Source organism: Schistocerca serialis, chromosome 3, assembly GCF_023864345.2.
Source record: "Schistocerca serialis cubense isolate TAMUIC-IGC-003099 chromosome 3, iqSchSeri2.2, whole genome shotgun sequence".
Classification (NCBI taxonomy): domain Eukaryota; kingdom Metazoa; phylum Arthropoda; class Insecta; order Orthoptera; family Acrididae; genus Schistocerca; species Schistocerca serialis.
In genome coordinates, this window is record NC_064640.1 from 436,005,172 (window position 1) to 436,022,625 (window position 17,454).

At 38.6% G+C, this 17,454-nt stretch overlaps 1 protein-coding gene across 1 annotated transcript in view; it reads right to left on the reverse strand.

Moving 5' to 3' along the window:
- Nucleotides 1–17,454, reverse strand: part of LOC126470323 (dedicator of cytokinesis protein 7) — a 283,560-nt gene that overhangs the window by 182,400 nt on the left and 83,706 nt on the right. Inside the window, exons 10-13 of the mRNA XM_050098105.1 lie at nt 10,322–10,502; nt 6,216–6,341; nt 4,083–4,221; nt 3,829–3,970 (exon numbers count right to left, since the gene is read on the reverse strand). Coding sequence (XP_049954062.1) covers nt 3,829–3,970; nt 4,083–4,221; nt 6,216–6,341; nt 10,322–10,502 — 588 coding nt within the window. The remainder of the gene's footprint in view (nt 1–3,828; nt 3,971–4,082; nt 4,222–6,215; nt 6,342–10,321; nt 10,503–17,454) is intronic.

The following is a 17,454-nucleotide window of genomic DNA, read 5'->3' on the forward strand; positions in this document are numbered from 1 at the left end:
AAGTTATTTGTGTAATCAATCTCTTATCAGCAGAACACTTTCAGACTGGCTACAATAGGCTGAAGTTAAGCCTCTTTAGAAGGAGGGGGATAAAGAGATACCACCAAACTATCAACCAGTTTCACTTTCGCTGGCTTTTTCACAAATATTTGAAAAGGTTGTGTTCAAGCCTCTCCCTAAGCATCTGACTGCATATAATATATCGTCCAAGTCACAGTTTGGGTTTCTTAAGGGTTCTGATACGGAGAAAGCTATTCACATATACAGTGAAAATGTACTTAATTCATTAGATAACAAATTAGAGGCTACTGACATTTTCTGCAACATGTAAAAAGCCTTTGACTGTGTGAATCACAGCATTCTCTTAAGTAAATTAGAATATTATGATGTCACCTGCAGTGCTACAAAATGGTTTGAGTCTTATCTAACTAACAGGAAACAAAGGGTGTCATTGCGAAATACCTGTGCAGTAAGCAGTCAGTCTTCATTTGATTGGGAATTAATTACATGTGGTGCTCCTCATGGTTCCATCTTGGGTCTGTTGCTTTTTCTTGTGTGCATTAATGACCTCTTGTCTGTTACATTGCCAGATGCTAAGTTTGTTTTGTTTGCAGATTATACAAACATCGCAATAAGTAGCAAGTCAAGTACAGATTTAGAAATGGCTGCTAATCAAATTTTCACTGACACTAATAAATAGTTTAATGCTAATTCACTGTCATTAAACTTTGAAAAGACCCAGTGTATGCAGCTCAGAACCTAAGAGGTTTCCTTCAGAATGTGTATAACATATGAAGACATGAAGATGAAAATGGTTGACAGGTTAAATTTCTGGCATTACAACTTGATACTAAATTCAATTGGGAAGGGCATACCACAGAGCTTGTTAAAGTGTGTAATAAGTTTCATTTGTGTTGTAAATTCAAGAACATCAAGTCGAAACCTGTTCAAGGAACTTTGTATTCTAACCACTGCTTCTCAGCATATTTATACATTAATGAAATTTGTTATAAGTGATATATCTCTATTTCCAAGCAATAGCTCAATACATAGTATCAATACCAGGAATAAGAGCAATCTACATAAAGACCTAAAATCACTTAGCTTGGTCTGGGAACACACATTTTCAATAAACTGCCAGAAACCATAAAAAAAAACTTGGTTTCAGATAAAGTACAGTTTAATCAAGGTTTGAAAGACTTTTTGATAGGCAACTCCTCCTACTCTATAGCTGAATATCTTAACAGGGAACATTAGACCAGCTTCTGTAAAAATGTCTGTTAGATTTCAGTTGTGACAGCACTTGGTCACAACAGACAAGATTAGGTATTTTGTGTGTGATGAATTTATTAAAACTGCATAATTATTTTTCGTTTTGACAGAGTATTAATTCTGTGAATATTAGCAGTTCCAGTTTACTGCAATGTATTCACCTATTTTGACAGTCTCCCGACAAATGATCAGGTTAGTATCGTATTCAGATGGTTTATGTTTTTTTGTTATACTTTCTGACCTGCTCCACACCCATGAGAATCATCTCATTTTTGGGTATATGGAACGAAAACTGAATCTAATCTAATGTATATAGGGAGAGAGAGTGCTCAATAGCAATGAGGTCATGGGCATGGGTGTGGCTGGTATAAAGGCAGGTGGTATCAACAGCAATAAGTAAGGGGTGTGGATGGCTGAGAACCACTGAAGGAAGTGAGTCATGTCTTTGAGATGAGAAGGTAGTCTGCAGGCCACTGGTTGGAGGTGCTGCTCAAAAAGAGCCTAGATTCTTTCCATGGGAACACAGTAAACAGCTTCAATGTGGCATCCAGGATTGTTTGGTTCATGGGTTTTGGTAAGCATGTAGAAGGGGTGTGTGTGTGGGGGGGGGGGGGGATAGATGGTGTGAGGAGGGAGGTTAATTCTGTGGAGAGATTCTGGGATGGGACTAATGATGTGAGAATAGGTTGAAGGTTACAATGGACTTTTGCAATGTGACAGTGATCTCATCCCAGAAGTCCAACATAACCTTCCATCCTGTGTGCATGCTGTCTCTGCCAACAGCCATCAACCATCCTTTCTCAAATCACCTTCCCACTGTCCTCCACCTTCCTCCATTCATCAACACAACCCCCTGACCCCAGTCAAGTCACAATGCTGATACAATGTAGTCATCCTGGACAATGTAGTCTTAAAGGCGCATATGTGTGTGTATTTGCACTGCAGATGGATTCACCAAGACGCTAGTGATTTCTCAGCCTACTTTATGTGCCTATTGGTGACTCAGAAACTAAACTTTTGTGAAATTTGTCACCTTTACCCCTTAAATATTAGTATGACACAGGGAAGCCCCAGGTGGAATGCAATTAATGGAAGGAGTAAATGTAATATCTCTGTATAGGTCAGGTGATGAGCAGATGACAGGCACATAAACAAGATTGAAAATGTTGCTGAGCTTTCTGACACTGTCTTCCTTCAGAGCTTAGCCCAACTAGGACAAGGAGGTTGATTGGGTGGGGTGGATGAGAGGAGAAGGGAGGCACGAGGAAAATGGGGCAGAGGAAAGGGAGGCTGATGGCTTAAATGGGGATGCAGTAAGGGAACAGGCTAGGAGTGTGCAACCGGTGAACCTGTCCTGGCTCAGGCCCAGGAAATTTCATGTGTCACACACTGAAGTGGTGGGGGATAGATCAGAGGGAGAAGGAGACTGTGGAGATAAAAGTGTGAATGTAAATTAATAGAGTGAAATGGGCCACTCAAGGACAGGGATAGAGGTGGATGTGGGATGGAAGCCAGCAGAGATTAAAGCCATGAGGGCTGCATAATGGAAAGGTGAGTTTCAAGAATCACATTCATCTATGTAGTTCAGAGAAACTGATATTGGGGAAAGGGGAGGGGTCGGGGAGGGGGGAGGGAGAGGGGGAAGTGTCTAGATCCATGAGTTATGAAGCAGTCACAGTCATTGAAGTCCCACATGTTGTGCTCAGCAGCATGTTCTGTCACTAGGTGATCAACTGCGCTCCTGGCCACAGTTCGGTGGTGGCAATTCATTTGGATTGACAGTTGGTTGTTAGCCATTCCTGTGGCTGACAACTACTTAACAACTCAATTATGAACTGAAAGTTTAACTTTTTTCTGATTCCAACATCAAGTGATGTTAGGTAATGCATTTAACAAATGTATAAGGATACTAGGAACAACACGATATTTGATACCTGACTATGAGATCGCTCTTGAAAACATAAAATAGAACAACACAGTTTGCAAAAAATAAACAAACAAATAAATGTTTAAATAAATAATCATGTACAACATGATTATTTGCAGTTCAAACTTACAATACAACAGGTCTTGGAGGCTTATACACTAACTAATTAAGAGTGTGTGTGTGTGTGTGTGTGTGTGTGTCTGTGTGTGTGTGTGTGCGTGTGTTTTTAACTTCTGAGGTCATCGGTCCCCTAGAACTTAGAACTACTTAAACCTAACAAACCTACGGACATCACACACATCCATGCCCGAGGCAGGATTCGAACCTGCAACCGTGGCGGTCGCGCGGTTCCAGACTGTAGCGCCTAGAACCACTCGGCCACCCCAGCAGGCTTTTACAGACAAATTCATATGTAAGATTTTAAAAGGCACTGTAATCTTGATTCTTCCTTAGTTACAATCAGTAACTTAACAGTTACTGAATGTGCATAAGTTACACAGATTGCTTTAGGTGTGACTAAAAAAACTGTATTTTTTCAAAATTAATTCGCAACACACACTACAATCTTGCTGACTGCAGCTTTTATGTCTAATAAATTACACAAATTTCATAAAAAAAAATAAACTTACTGTGTAGCCTATGGGAGTTTCAACAACCGGTTGTTCAATTTTTCGTTGACAGCTGATATGGTAAAATGTAAAAAGTAAATGATGCTGTGATCCAAGATTGGCTGGAAGTTTCATTTTTATTTCATCATAAAAGTCAGGACACCTGAGAAATTCAAACAACACATTATACATTTACTCATTACAGGGTGGCTAGACAATGGCATATTGATGAAATGAGAAAATATAAGAGATAATTCCCAAAAGCTCCAACATACTTGTTATGATAACTGACGACCGTATATGCAGCTGACATGAATTCAGGGCATGATGATTTACCAAATATTACAGGTAATGCATGTCGTTCTTCCTCTCCACACATTAACTGAACTTTGACAGCAATATTTCTTGCTGATCCTATCAAAAACAGAGCACACATTAGATTACACAACTACAAAATTATAGGTTAACAGACCCTCCACAAATTCCTCCTACTATAAAGTCCTTAGATGCCTCTGATTTATGCTTCTTATCCTGTTCTTTTTCATATTAAAATGTGATTCCTCTGGTAATAGCAGCTCTGTGTTTCATAAATCCTTCAGTTATTATGCGTATTAAGTATTTATGAGTACACAGTAGAGAAGAAAAAAATTCTGAATATTTGCAGACAATAAAATACAGGGGTCTCCAGAAATCTGTAACATGTCGTAGGGTGTTTCCTAGAATCAGAACAACACAAAATGTTCCTATGAATATGTGACACACACACACACACACACACACACACACACACACACACACACACACACAGAGAGAGAGAGAGAGAGAGAGAGAGAGAGAGAGAGAGAGAGAGAGAGTTGTTACAGAGTTAAATACAACAGTGTCACAGGTCATGCACATGCAGAGGCCACATCCCAGAAGATGCTCTAAGTGCTGAGCATGAACAGCAGTGCATGTATGGCAAAGCCACTGGATGAAACCTGAATCTGGTCAAATACATGCCTAGGCATTAAGCAAGTCAAAAAGATGCTTTCATGATCCGTTACCCTACTTCCAGACTGATGTTCTTGCTGATGAGTAAGTTCTTTCTCAAATTAAGTGAATTTTGGCCTGTTGTATCTCCTCACAATTTCTTTCTGTCTTCTACCATCCTTCATGATCCTACTTCCCAAATACATAAATTCTTCTATTACTTTTAGAACCTCTCTTCCAAATTTTATTCATGAAAGCTGATACTCTTCTTCAGTACTGCATACCATCACTTTACTCTTTCGCTCATTCATTCTCATACCGTACTGATTACAGAAAATCCTTTCCACTGTGATGATGACCTTCTCCAGATCATCTTGTGCCTCCAGGAACACAGCATACCGTTGCTGTAACACAGCATGTCTATATTCTGCATGTCAATTTTGATTCCCACCTCAGTAGTTTCACAAACTTGGTCAAAAGGCACATGGAGGTTAGTGCTGAATATAAAAGGAAAGAGAACACATCCATATCTCATACCTTTCCTAATTTTTGCTTCATGTTGAAAATTTCTAATCATGGCCATTCTTTCTTATAGAAGCCTAGTATCACCTCCATGTCTTTGCATTTTAGACTTGCTTTCTTCAGCACTCTGGACATCTCTTGCCAGATAACATTATCCGCACACATTACTGGATCATACCTTCTGTGTACTGCATGTCATTAATGTTAATGGCTACAGGTGCCACTTATATATTGTGTACCAAGATGTATTAGTTTTGTACTCTATGTTGGGTGGTACAGCTGTCTTTCCAAAAACAAATGCATCACCACAGTACATTTCAGTAGGGCTACATGTTACAATACTTCATGCAACACATTTATCTCAGTATCAAAGTATTGCAGGACTCAAGTTTATAGAAACAGATTTCAGTTATGTCCACTCCTACTGCTTGCTTTCTCATTTTGTGTTTGACAATCTGTAACTGCTACCATACCAATCTATATAGATCACAATATTCTTGATTTATTCACATCAAAATAGACTGTTTTGTACATACTGGTGAACTTCAAATGGCACTTAGTTTGTGTACCACCTGGACCAAATTTACATTGGAAACCAATTTAAAGCTGAGATTTTCCCAGCACATGAATGTAACTAAAGTGCCACATGCTTGAAAAGTGCAATGCTGCCAAAAATGTGTGGTGAATACAGAAACAAAGATTCAAAAATCTTTTGCTGCAGCAAAAGCCAATAGGACAACTTAATGTATAGAAGTCACCTCATCAGATAGGAGGAAAATTTCCCCTCAAGATGGAATATGCCCACAGACCAAGATAGTATAGATATAATAACAATAATAATAATAATAATAATGATGACTTTGAAATATTTTTCTTACTGATATTATTCAGCACAGTTATTTAAACAATAATCTTACCTGCTCTGCTTGCAAAATTCAAGTCTTTAGGATATACATACAGAAGATTTCTGTATGTATAATGAGGAACAAATACTTCTCTAGTAGGAAATTCCAATATTTCTTTTGTTGGCCGACTCATTTCATCTGAAACAGCACAGAAAACAGAAGTTACTAAATACAGAAAATGAACAACACACTTAAGTGATGCAAACTATAACAATGAAACTACAATTACAAGTACACACTACGAGAAAACAATAATTGTATCAAACTGTGGTGTGGAATTTGGAGTGGAGGGACAAGAAACTTTTCATATTTAACAATTACTTTTCAGTAAACAGACTACAATATTTAAATTGGTTCAAATGGCTCTGAGCACTATGGGACTTAACTTCTAAGGTCATCAGTCCCCTAGAACTAAAGAACTACTTAAACCTAACTAACCTAAGGACATCACACACATCCATGCCCGAGGCAGGATTCGAACCCGCGACTGTAGCGGTCGTGCGGCTCCAGACTGCAGCACCTAGAACCCACTCGGCCACCACAATCGGCTATAATATTTATAACACTCTGCATCAACACCTAACTGTTCTTAGTAGTCTATGTTACATCATCTTTCACAAATGGCTCAACAGGTCCAATGGCGTACGGTGTTTATGACTTCATATGATGATTCAGCTCAGAAAACTAGTACCCCTGGAACTACTACTGAATATTGCATCATAGAGATGCCTTCTTGTACAGCACATTCAGATTCCTCACACATTTTCTGTTGGGTAGAGATTAGTTGATGCTGCAGAGCACTGAATGGTATTCATGGCCTGCCAACAGTTTCACATGACAGCTGTGCAAGACTGAGCAAGGTATCAGACAAGGTACCTCCGCACAAATTTTGCTGGACATTTGTGCTTTTACAGGGACAGGACTCATCAATGATCACAATGTAATGCCAGTTTACATGTGTTCTTGACACCACTATGTAATAGAGAATATTTGCAGATGTTGGTGTGTTTTCGAGGTTGCGGGAGGGGAATTAATATAAAGGTCTAAGAGAGGATAATGGTGAGTCTTCTATCAACAGCACAGTTCTGGTGTGATGAATGGCAGTTTGCTCTAAATGTAGAAAAATGTAAGTACATGCAGATGAGTAGGTAAAATAAACCCATAATGTTCAAATACAGTATTAGTGGCATGCCGTTTGAAACAGTAACATCATTCAGATATTTAGGCATAACATTGCAAAGCAATGTGAGATGGAATGAGCAGGTACGGTCAGTAGTAGGAAAGGTGACTGGTTGACTTCAGTTTATTGAGAGAATTCTAGCAAAATGTAATTCATCTGTAAAGGAGACCACATAAAGAACACTAGGGCAACCCACTCAAGTGCCGCTCATATGTTCGGGATCCTTACCAGGTTGAATTAAAGGAAAGTGTTGAAGCAATTCAGAAACACACTGCTAGATTCCTTAGTGATAGGTTCGATCAACATGCAAGAATTACAGAGAAGCTTCATGAATCAAAATGAGAATCTCTGGAGGGAAGACAACATTCTTTTCATGAAACACTATAGAGAAAATTTAGAGAACCAGAATTTGCAGCTGACTGTAGAAAGATTCTCCTGTAGCTAACATACATTTCATTTAAGGGCTTCAAAGACAAAATAAGAGACATTAGCAATCATACTGATGCATACAGATAGTCATTTTTCCCATTCTCCACCTGAGAGTCAAACAGGAAAGAGAATGTCTAATAGTGGTACATGGTACCCTCCACCATGCACCATTTGGTAGCTTGCAAAGAATTTATGCGGATGTGGCTGTAGATGTAGATACAAATGTAGATGGTTCAGTTTGGGGCCAACTGATCTCTCTATGTCAAAGTAATACTTAAGGCATTTTTGAGGATTGTGTATTTGCATGTTCCAGAGACTTCTGCTCAAACAGTGTGTTCTTTATCTCATCCACAGCTTCCAACATCCTAAAATGGTTACATATATTCAAGTATCAGATTATTTTATCAATTCCTCAAACTACAACTGATTTCTGAGTAAGAATGTGTCTTGTAGATCACAATGATAGACTCAATGAGAAATAGAAAATTCTAGTTTTGTGAAGCAGACATTGGTGGAAGTAATGAGATAACGTAAGGAACCAAGCAATTGGTAAACTATATAAAGTGGTGAAAAGTATTGCTAAAAACTCTATTTGTTATAATAATTATGTGGCAAAGTTTTCACACAGTATGAGCTTGTACCATATACGGTAAAGTGACTGTGTTATAATTCACTGTCAACTGATTGTACATTGTAGTGAGCTCTGAGACCACCGATTTGCTGTTAAATGTATGTTATTCTTATATCCATCAAGGATTGAAGAAGACAACTCACTGAAAAGCAGAAGTGTTGAGTTGTCAATAGGGACACACAAAAGCTGGCACCATGCAGGGGCCCAGTCATGTGTATGCACATGCTTATGTGTCTGAGAGCGTGCATGTGTGTGTTTTACACAATCTCATCAAGGGATAAATCCAAAAGTTAGTAAGTTTATTTTCTTTTGAATGTGCTTATTGACAACTCAATGCTTCTGCTTTTTGGTGAGTGGTCTTCTTTAATCCTAAGGTATTTACATTCGACAAGAACTTTCCACGACCTTTATTATTATATTCACAATTTTCATATGTTTGTGAAATTTCTTTTGGTATGACTAAATGCTTTGACAGTGATAATGTTAATGTACACACTCTACATTTCGCCATTTTTGTATCTTCTGAATAAATAATGTCCTAGTAACTCACACATCATTTTACCTGCATTCATGACATTCAGTTGTTACCTGACAATGACCAAAGAAGCCTAAAGCTGGTCTTTGAGCTAATAAATTTAATTTTGCAGAACATTAGGAAATGATTCTTATTTAATATTTTTATCACGTTCTGCAAGGCACCAACTGAAAATTCACTTAATGTTACTATCTTACTTTCATTAACATTCCCGTATTCTACAGAGAAAAGCCTCTGTTGACCAAATTTCAGTTGATACTTTTTGTTCATTGTTGGTCTCTTCAAACTGTTTTGAACTGAATACTCAGGTTTGAAACACATTTTTGTTCTTATTCTCCTTATTGTACAACTGCAAAATCTAAATCATGAGTACTGAAAACTATTTTGTGGGTAAATTTGAGAACAGCAATAATTGAATTTGATACAACAAAATAACATATTGAAATTTTCTAAAAAACTGATGTTCAGAAACATCAGCTGAACAACACTGTAACTGATGGATTAATGAGCTGGAAACAGTTTAAATTTCTACCCAATTCCTGCATATGTGTGTCATTACACACACACACACACACACACACACACACACACACACACACACACACTTAACTCCTTAGTGTACATGACTCTATGAGACCTGTTGTGTAGTAAGTTTTAACTGCAAGTAATCATGTTGCACATGATCAGTAGTTGTGATGGTGTAGCAGAATGTGGATTACAAGTACTGTATCGGTTCAGTGTCACCCTCCCATCAGCACTGACTCATCCCCAGTAAATCGTTAAATTATACCTACTAGTGACAAGCAGTCTTTCTTCTAACCAAAAACTGGATACAAAAATATGAAGTGCTGATAACGTGAGTTCGCATCTACCATGCCGACCAATGGACTGCAGCGAGGAGCACATGTGCACATTACAATGATACTGTGTGATGGTATTTTGATGTATGGGACCCGTGTTGAGATTAGATGTGGGTAGGCCCACAAGATAGAGGTAATGACTGTCTCCCATTGTGTTTAATGAGAATACATCAGATTTCAAGTGCACACTCACAGTGACCTTAATTATTGCAAAAAACCTATATTCCACGAGTATAATAGCAGCCCGGAACCTGTTGCAGTATTCCCTGTACCCATACTAATCAGCTTAAACCATTGGGTTATGGTCACATAAATCAACAGGGATGTTTCGGTCTCATACAATGGAATGTAATGATTCTCAATAAATACTACAGATAACTTTTCTCCATACACCATCAGAACTAAAGTGATTATACAGGAAACAAAATAAGTATTTTTCTACAGTGAACTTAATACAAAAAGAAGAACTGCAGTAAAAAATACCTGGAAATGGTTTAAGTTTTGCTAATTCTGGAGTCAGACAGTTTTTTAATTCTTCTGGGCATGGCGAAATATCAAGTTTCAATGTCCCAGGTATTGATTTTAACTTTTTAATAACAGAACATGGTCGTTTCAAATCTTGAAGAAACTTGTACAGGTCTTCATCCCTCAAGCGATCACTTTCCTTTAACCAAAATTACAATAAATACAGATGACAAAATACATCACAATATAAAAGTAGCTCCTATACTAGTAGATACATGACAGGAAAGTACAACAAATTGCAACAGAAATCAATTAACATCAAAATTGCTCAAATTACAGCAATTTACATGCTGGCCAAATAAAATGACAACTATAGGTATAGTATCTCTACATGACAATTTTTATTGTGTGTGGTGTATGCCCTTATGGTATGGTATTCGCCTTCATTCACATTATGTATGCTGAAAAAACAAAGGACAGCTGCAATATTCAATATGCCATCGTCAAATGAATGGTGAGTACGCAATTGCATTAAGCTATCTGAAGGTGGGTGAATATCTAAAATACTGGGTGATTATAATTACAGTTAAACTTTCAAAACGCTATAGAAGTAACACCACTGGTCAGAATGACGTCAAATTGCAATGGAATATTATCGAAAAAGGGGGAAAATGTATGGCAGAAGAAAAAAGAAAAATACAGTGTGAAAATTGATCAATAGATGACGCTGTACGTGTCAGAATATATAAATGAAAATAACTGTCATGCGCACGACCCACTGAAGTTTGTAAACGGCTTTTCCTCCTTTTGCGTTTGCGACGTTTGCCATGACTGTCTCAATGCAGGATCGCGCTCTGCTTATAAAGCTGTATTACAAGACTGATGACTGTGCACATTTTGCTATGCAGAAGTTCCAGACACTGAAGTGTTTGAAAAAAGGTGTTGGTCCCATGACTGCCATGGGTCTGGAGAAAGTGATTTGGAAATTCGAAGAGACAGGTTCTTTTGGTGTGCAATCTGGTAGAGGGAGGAAACAAATTTATTCGACATCAGTGGAAGCAGTGGTTACAGCAATGCAGGAGGAGACGAGTGGTGGTGTGCAAATGTGTAGGGCTAGGAGAATTGCCCAAACACTGGATATACCCTTGAGCACGGTCCGTAAAATCCTATGAAACATCCTTCTTTGCTATCCATTCAAAACTACCCATGTGCATGAGTTGCTTCCTGTTGACCTGCCAGCAAGAGAGACCTTTGATTTAGAATTTCTTGCTCATGTGGAAGTGGACAATGACTGGCCATGAAAGATTTTGTGGACAGACAAAGCCCACTTCCATGTGACAGGATATGTCAATACACAGAACTGTCGAATATGGGAAACAGAAATTCCACACGCAAATCAACCAGTACCATTTCACCCTGAAAAGGTCACTCACTGTGAGGCGCAGGTTTATGGCATCATTTATCATACGGCCATATTTATTCGAAGAGACAGGTGCTTCCGGTCCTGTTACCTGTACCGTCACTGGTATGCGCTACAAGTGTCTGTGCAATCACATCATTCCCGCTCTCCAACAGCATGGATACGCGGATGGGATCATTTTTATGAAAGATGGCACACCTCCATACATTGCAAATCCAGTTAAGCAGCTGCTGAAGCGCCATTTCAGAAATGCTAGAATTATCAGCCGCCATTTCCCCTACAGCCTGGCCGTCTTGATCCCCTGATCTTAATCTGTCCAACTTCTGGCTGTGAGGCTATCTGAAAGATGATGTGTTCAATGCTCTGACTGAAAACTTAGCTGCATTGAAGGTATGCATTGTGCGACACATTCTGAACATGACCCTGGAAACAGTTTCATCAGTTGTGCAACACGCTATTTCTTGATTTCAGCTTGTTGCAGAAAACGGTGGACAGCATTTTGAACATGTTTTGCGCCAGTCACAGGGACATAAATAACCCGATTTGATTTTGATTGATGCTTTTTATGCAGTTATTGGCCTCAGGACAATTAAAAATTGATGTGATTGACGCTTTTTATGCAGTTTTTGGCCTCACGACAATTAAAAACCAATGTGATTGATGCTTTTTATGCAGTTTTTTGTCTCAGGACAACTAAAAACAGATTTTTCCCATCCGATGTGATACAACCCTGCTGTGGTGGATGGGCTTCTGTAACTAACAGTATCACATCAGTACACCCATGCACACTGGGTAGTACAATTTGTTTAACGTCAAATGTACACGTTAGGCATTGTTGGATGATTCATTTGTCATTTGTAGTCTACCACTATTAAATTATGATGCTTACAGCACAATCTATTGTTATATTTTGTGACTCTTTATTTTTCTTCTGCCACACATTTTCCCCCTTCTCTGATAATATTCCATTGCAATTCGATGATGTTCTGACCATGGTGTTTTTCCTACAACGGTTTGAAAGTTTAATTATAATCACCCTCTATATCATGGCAGAAAGAGTGGCTAGGTACTGTAGTTCATCAAATGATTTAATCCACAGCTGTAGTTCTCAGTCACCATTAGCATGGATAAAATAATAAGCATTAGAATTGAAGAATTGATCCTCAAGCTCAGAAATTAATGACATAAGTAAACTTTCATTCCTCATCTAACAAGGGAACCTCCCCATCGCACCCCCCTCAGATTTAGTTATAATTTGGCACAGTGGATAGGCCTTGAAAAACTGAACACAGATCAGTCGAGAAAACAGGAAGAAGTTGTGTGGAACTATGAAAAAATCAGCAAAATATAAAAACTGAGTAGTCTATGGGCAACATAAGCAACACCAAGGATGGTGAGTGGTCAGGAGCGCCGTGCTCCCGTGGTTAGCGTGAGAAGCTGCGGTGCGAAAGGTCCTAGGTTCAAGTCTACCCTCGGACGAAAAGTTTACTTACTTTATTTTTGCAAAGTTATGATTTGTCCGTTCGTTCATTGACGTCTCTGTTCACTGTAATAAGTTTAGTGTCTGTGTTTTGTGACCGCACCGCAAAACTCTGCGATTAGTAGATGAAAGGACGTGCCTCTCCAATGGGAACCGAAAACATCTGATGCAGGAAAACACGTCTGATATATTCTATACGACACTGGTGACGGCATGTGCGTCACATGACAGGAATATGTTGTTGACCCACCTACCTTGCACACTTGGCGAATGGGTAAAAAGATTCTTCTACCTTGCCCGATTTAGGTTTTCATGCGGATGTGATAATCACTCCCAAAAAAGTGATGAAAACATAAGAGTGTGTCACATAAACTGCAACAAATGAATGCAACAGTTTCACAGTCGCACAGTTTTCTCTGTGCTCTGTCAAAATATGTTTTTAACGTTTTCAAATTTTTCCGTGTGTAGACCGTCAAATCCTGCGTATGTCCAAGCAAATCTGAACATGTCCTGGAATTTTGGAGAGCGAAATTGATTATGTGTGAGTGCCTGAGCTCTGGTAATTGTCAGAAAATAAAAATTTAAACTTTTTACTGGAGGGAAGACTTGAACCAAGGACCTCTTGTACCGCAGCTGCTCACGCTAACCACGGGACCACGGCACTCCTATGCCCAGATCACTCTTGATGTTGCCCATGTTGTTCATGGACTACTCAGTTTGTATATTTTGCTTACTTTTTCATAGTTGCACACAACTTCTTCCTGTTTTCTCGATTGATCTGTGTTCAGTTTTTCAAGGCCTATCCACTGTGCCAAATTATAGCTAAATCTGAGGGGGGTGCGATGGGGAGGTTCCCTTGTAAGGACCCACCCAACAAGGTTACCCATATTAAACAGTTGCCAACATTAACAAATAATAACACACTTAACAAGATAAGAAAATCAGAATTTTTAACTGTTTTCTGTGTTGTTTAACTTTGATGACAAAAAATTAGATTTAAATAATGAACGAGAATGACGTATTCTCAAACCACTTGAGGAGGTTATAAGAACTATGAAGTGTTCCACTTTTGGCCTACAATAAACAAAAGAGATTTGGCTAACAATAGCCCACATACATATTTAAAGAAAATTCAAATTATGTGGCACAGTGAAAATTGAATCATTACAAATGTAACTCAGAAAAACAATTTTGTCATCATAAAGACAACATATCATGCACGATGTATTTGGTCAGTGCACAATTTGGTAATAGATTAGACATATGTTGAACACTAAGGTGGAGGTTGCCTGTACAAGGTATTTGACATCACTTGAAAATGGCTGTGTGTGAGGCCAAAACTGGTTATATACGAGGGGCATTTGAAAAGTCCGTGCAAAGTCAGAGACATGGCATCACCGGCACTTATCGAGGTCATGTTTACTTAGTAACATCTTTGGAAAGAACACACACCAAGTTTCAGCCATATTGGTCTATTTCTTTGTGTTTGGCATTCGTGTGAATCAAGGAAGTCGAGTGATTGTCAAAAAATGGACGAAAAAGAATTTTGTGTGGTGATTAAACATTACTTTATGAAAAACATCTCAGGAGACTAAAGATAAGCTTGATAAACATTACGGTGACTCTGCACCTTCTATTAGAACAGTTTATAAGTGGTTTCAAAATTTTCAAAGTGGCCATATGGGAACAAGTGATGCTGAACATTCTGGATGCCTTGTGTAGGTTATGACTCCACAAATCATTGATAAAATCCATGATATGGTGATGGGTGACAGAAGAGTTAAGGTGTGTGAGATTGCTAGTGCTGTGTGCACCTCGAATGAATGGGAACATAATATTTTACATTAACATTTGGATATGAGAAAGCTATCCGCAAGATGGGTTTCACCATTGCTCACGCTTGACCAAAAAGGGAATCGTGTGAAGTGTTGCAAGAATGGTTTGCAGCTGTTCAGCAAGAATCCACAGGACTTGAAGTGTCATTTCATCACTGTAGATACATTACTATACTCCTGAGACCAAATAATAATCTAAACAATGGGTTACCAAGGGAGAATCTGCACCAAAAGAGGCGAAGACCATTCCTTCAGCCGGAAAGGTTATGGCGACTGTCTTTTGGGATTCACAAGGGATAATCCTCATCAACTATCTGGAAAAGGGTAAAACTATTATAGGTGCATATTATTCACCATTATTGGACTGTTTGAAAACTGAGCTGCAAGAAAAATGCTGGCGATTGGACTGCAAAAAAGTCCTTTTCCATCACGACAATGCACCAGCACACACCTCAGCAGTTGTGGTCACAAAATTAATGGAAATAGGATTCCAACGCATTTCACATCTCCCCTATTCTCCAGACTTGGCTCCCTCGGACTACTATTTGTTCCCTAATTTGATGAAATGGCTGGCAGGCCAAAGATTTTATTCAAACGAGGTGGTGATTGCAGCAACAAATAGCTATTTGGCAGACTTTAACGATTCCTGTTATTCAGAAGGGATCAACAAATTAGAACAATGTTGGACGAAGTGTATAAGTCTAAAAGGAGACTATGTCAAAAAATAAAAAAAAGATTTATCCCAAACATGTAAGTAGTTTTTATTTTTGCACGGACTTTTCAAATGCCCCTCGTACACTAAGAGTACGGGAATATCATTAATATAGTAAGCAAATTAGTTGTGATACGGGATCATCATTACAGATAGCCTGTTGAAATGGAATATAAGAAGAGTCAATCTTGTTAATAATGAATACTAAATGACATATGCTTTTAAGTTTTGTCAATGTACATATAGATACCAAGAATTAACTTACATTCTAAGAAACAGGTCAGTAACTGTAAACAAAGGCAGCGATGAATAGGAAAAGAGAAACTAAATTTGGAGTACAATGGGTAAGTGGCCAAACTTTTTTTTTAATATGCCACCCCTTTTGTGCCACACACAAAGTATTATATTTATGAATGTTACAGCTTTTTTCAAAATGTGACTTCTGAAAATGAACTTTTTAAGGGAGTAAAGGTACTGTAAAGCTGTTGTAGGTACATCCATTGTTTAAAGAACTTTCTACATGAGGTTTTGGTGTAGGCAACGTGTATTATCCTTATTACATGCATCTGTGCAACAAACACTTGCATTTTCAACTTCATATTACACCAGAATATGAACCAAAAGCCACTAATGAATGAAAATAGGAACTGTAAGTCAACTTTTTGACATGACAAATCCCTCAGATATAGTTGGGAAAAACAACTGGAAAGCCAAAGCAGCATCCCCTTGCTTCAAATTGTCAGCATATACCATATTAAAACTGAGACATGTAAAAAAAGGAAGATGAAATATGGCCTTAAAAGTTAAATCTGGAGTGCACTCCTGCATTAAGTTAGTCAAACATGAAATAGTCCTGTACCTCTTAAGAAACCGAGATGGAGATCTACTCCAAATTTAGTGTACAATTTTGAAATGAACTGTATCAGTTAATAATAGGCAGTCCTTTACATGGATTTCAAAAGCTCATGTTGGTCATGGCCGATTACAGAAATAACACTCCGTCAGTGGGCAGCAATGGTATGGTGTGCAAATATCTATCATGTGGCTATTGTCTGATAGGTTTGCCAATCACAAAGTGTTGCCACCACATGCTAAGTGGCAACTCATTGACCTTGGTGCAGAAGTGTGGACTAACCCTGATCCTAAAGCCTTAGATAGCCTGCCTAATTCCCACAAGGTGCACCATGTAAAATATTTTTAAATAGGTGGGTCCTGCAGTCCCACACACCATAGTGGAGTTTCAACATGGGGAGACTGCCGATACTGCAGATATTATGGCTGCACTAAAATGCCAGTTCCTACATATCATATTAGCTGGGTGGTCTGAGATGCCAATGCAACAACTATGTCATAGGGAGAGAGGTGTTATCATTCTGGTGACCACAGGCAACTAAGTAACGAAGTGTAAGCCAGATGCAAGAGTAACTATTCAGTATCCTGGTGCTACAAAATACACCAGCCAGAGTACCTGAAATGTAAAGTTGAGACATCACCGAGCATTCAGGAAAGCTTGCCAGATAGGAAAAGCAGGCCAAGTGATGTCACTTGCCCATGGTAGCATAATGAACATGGGCCAGTCTTGCATAAATACTACACATTTCCAGAGGAAGTATCTCAGTTTGCAGCTGACCCGCCTGGAGGAGGGTCCTATGTCAGTCTTCCAATTGCTCATCTATCCTATGGAACAGCAAACCCCATCGTGGG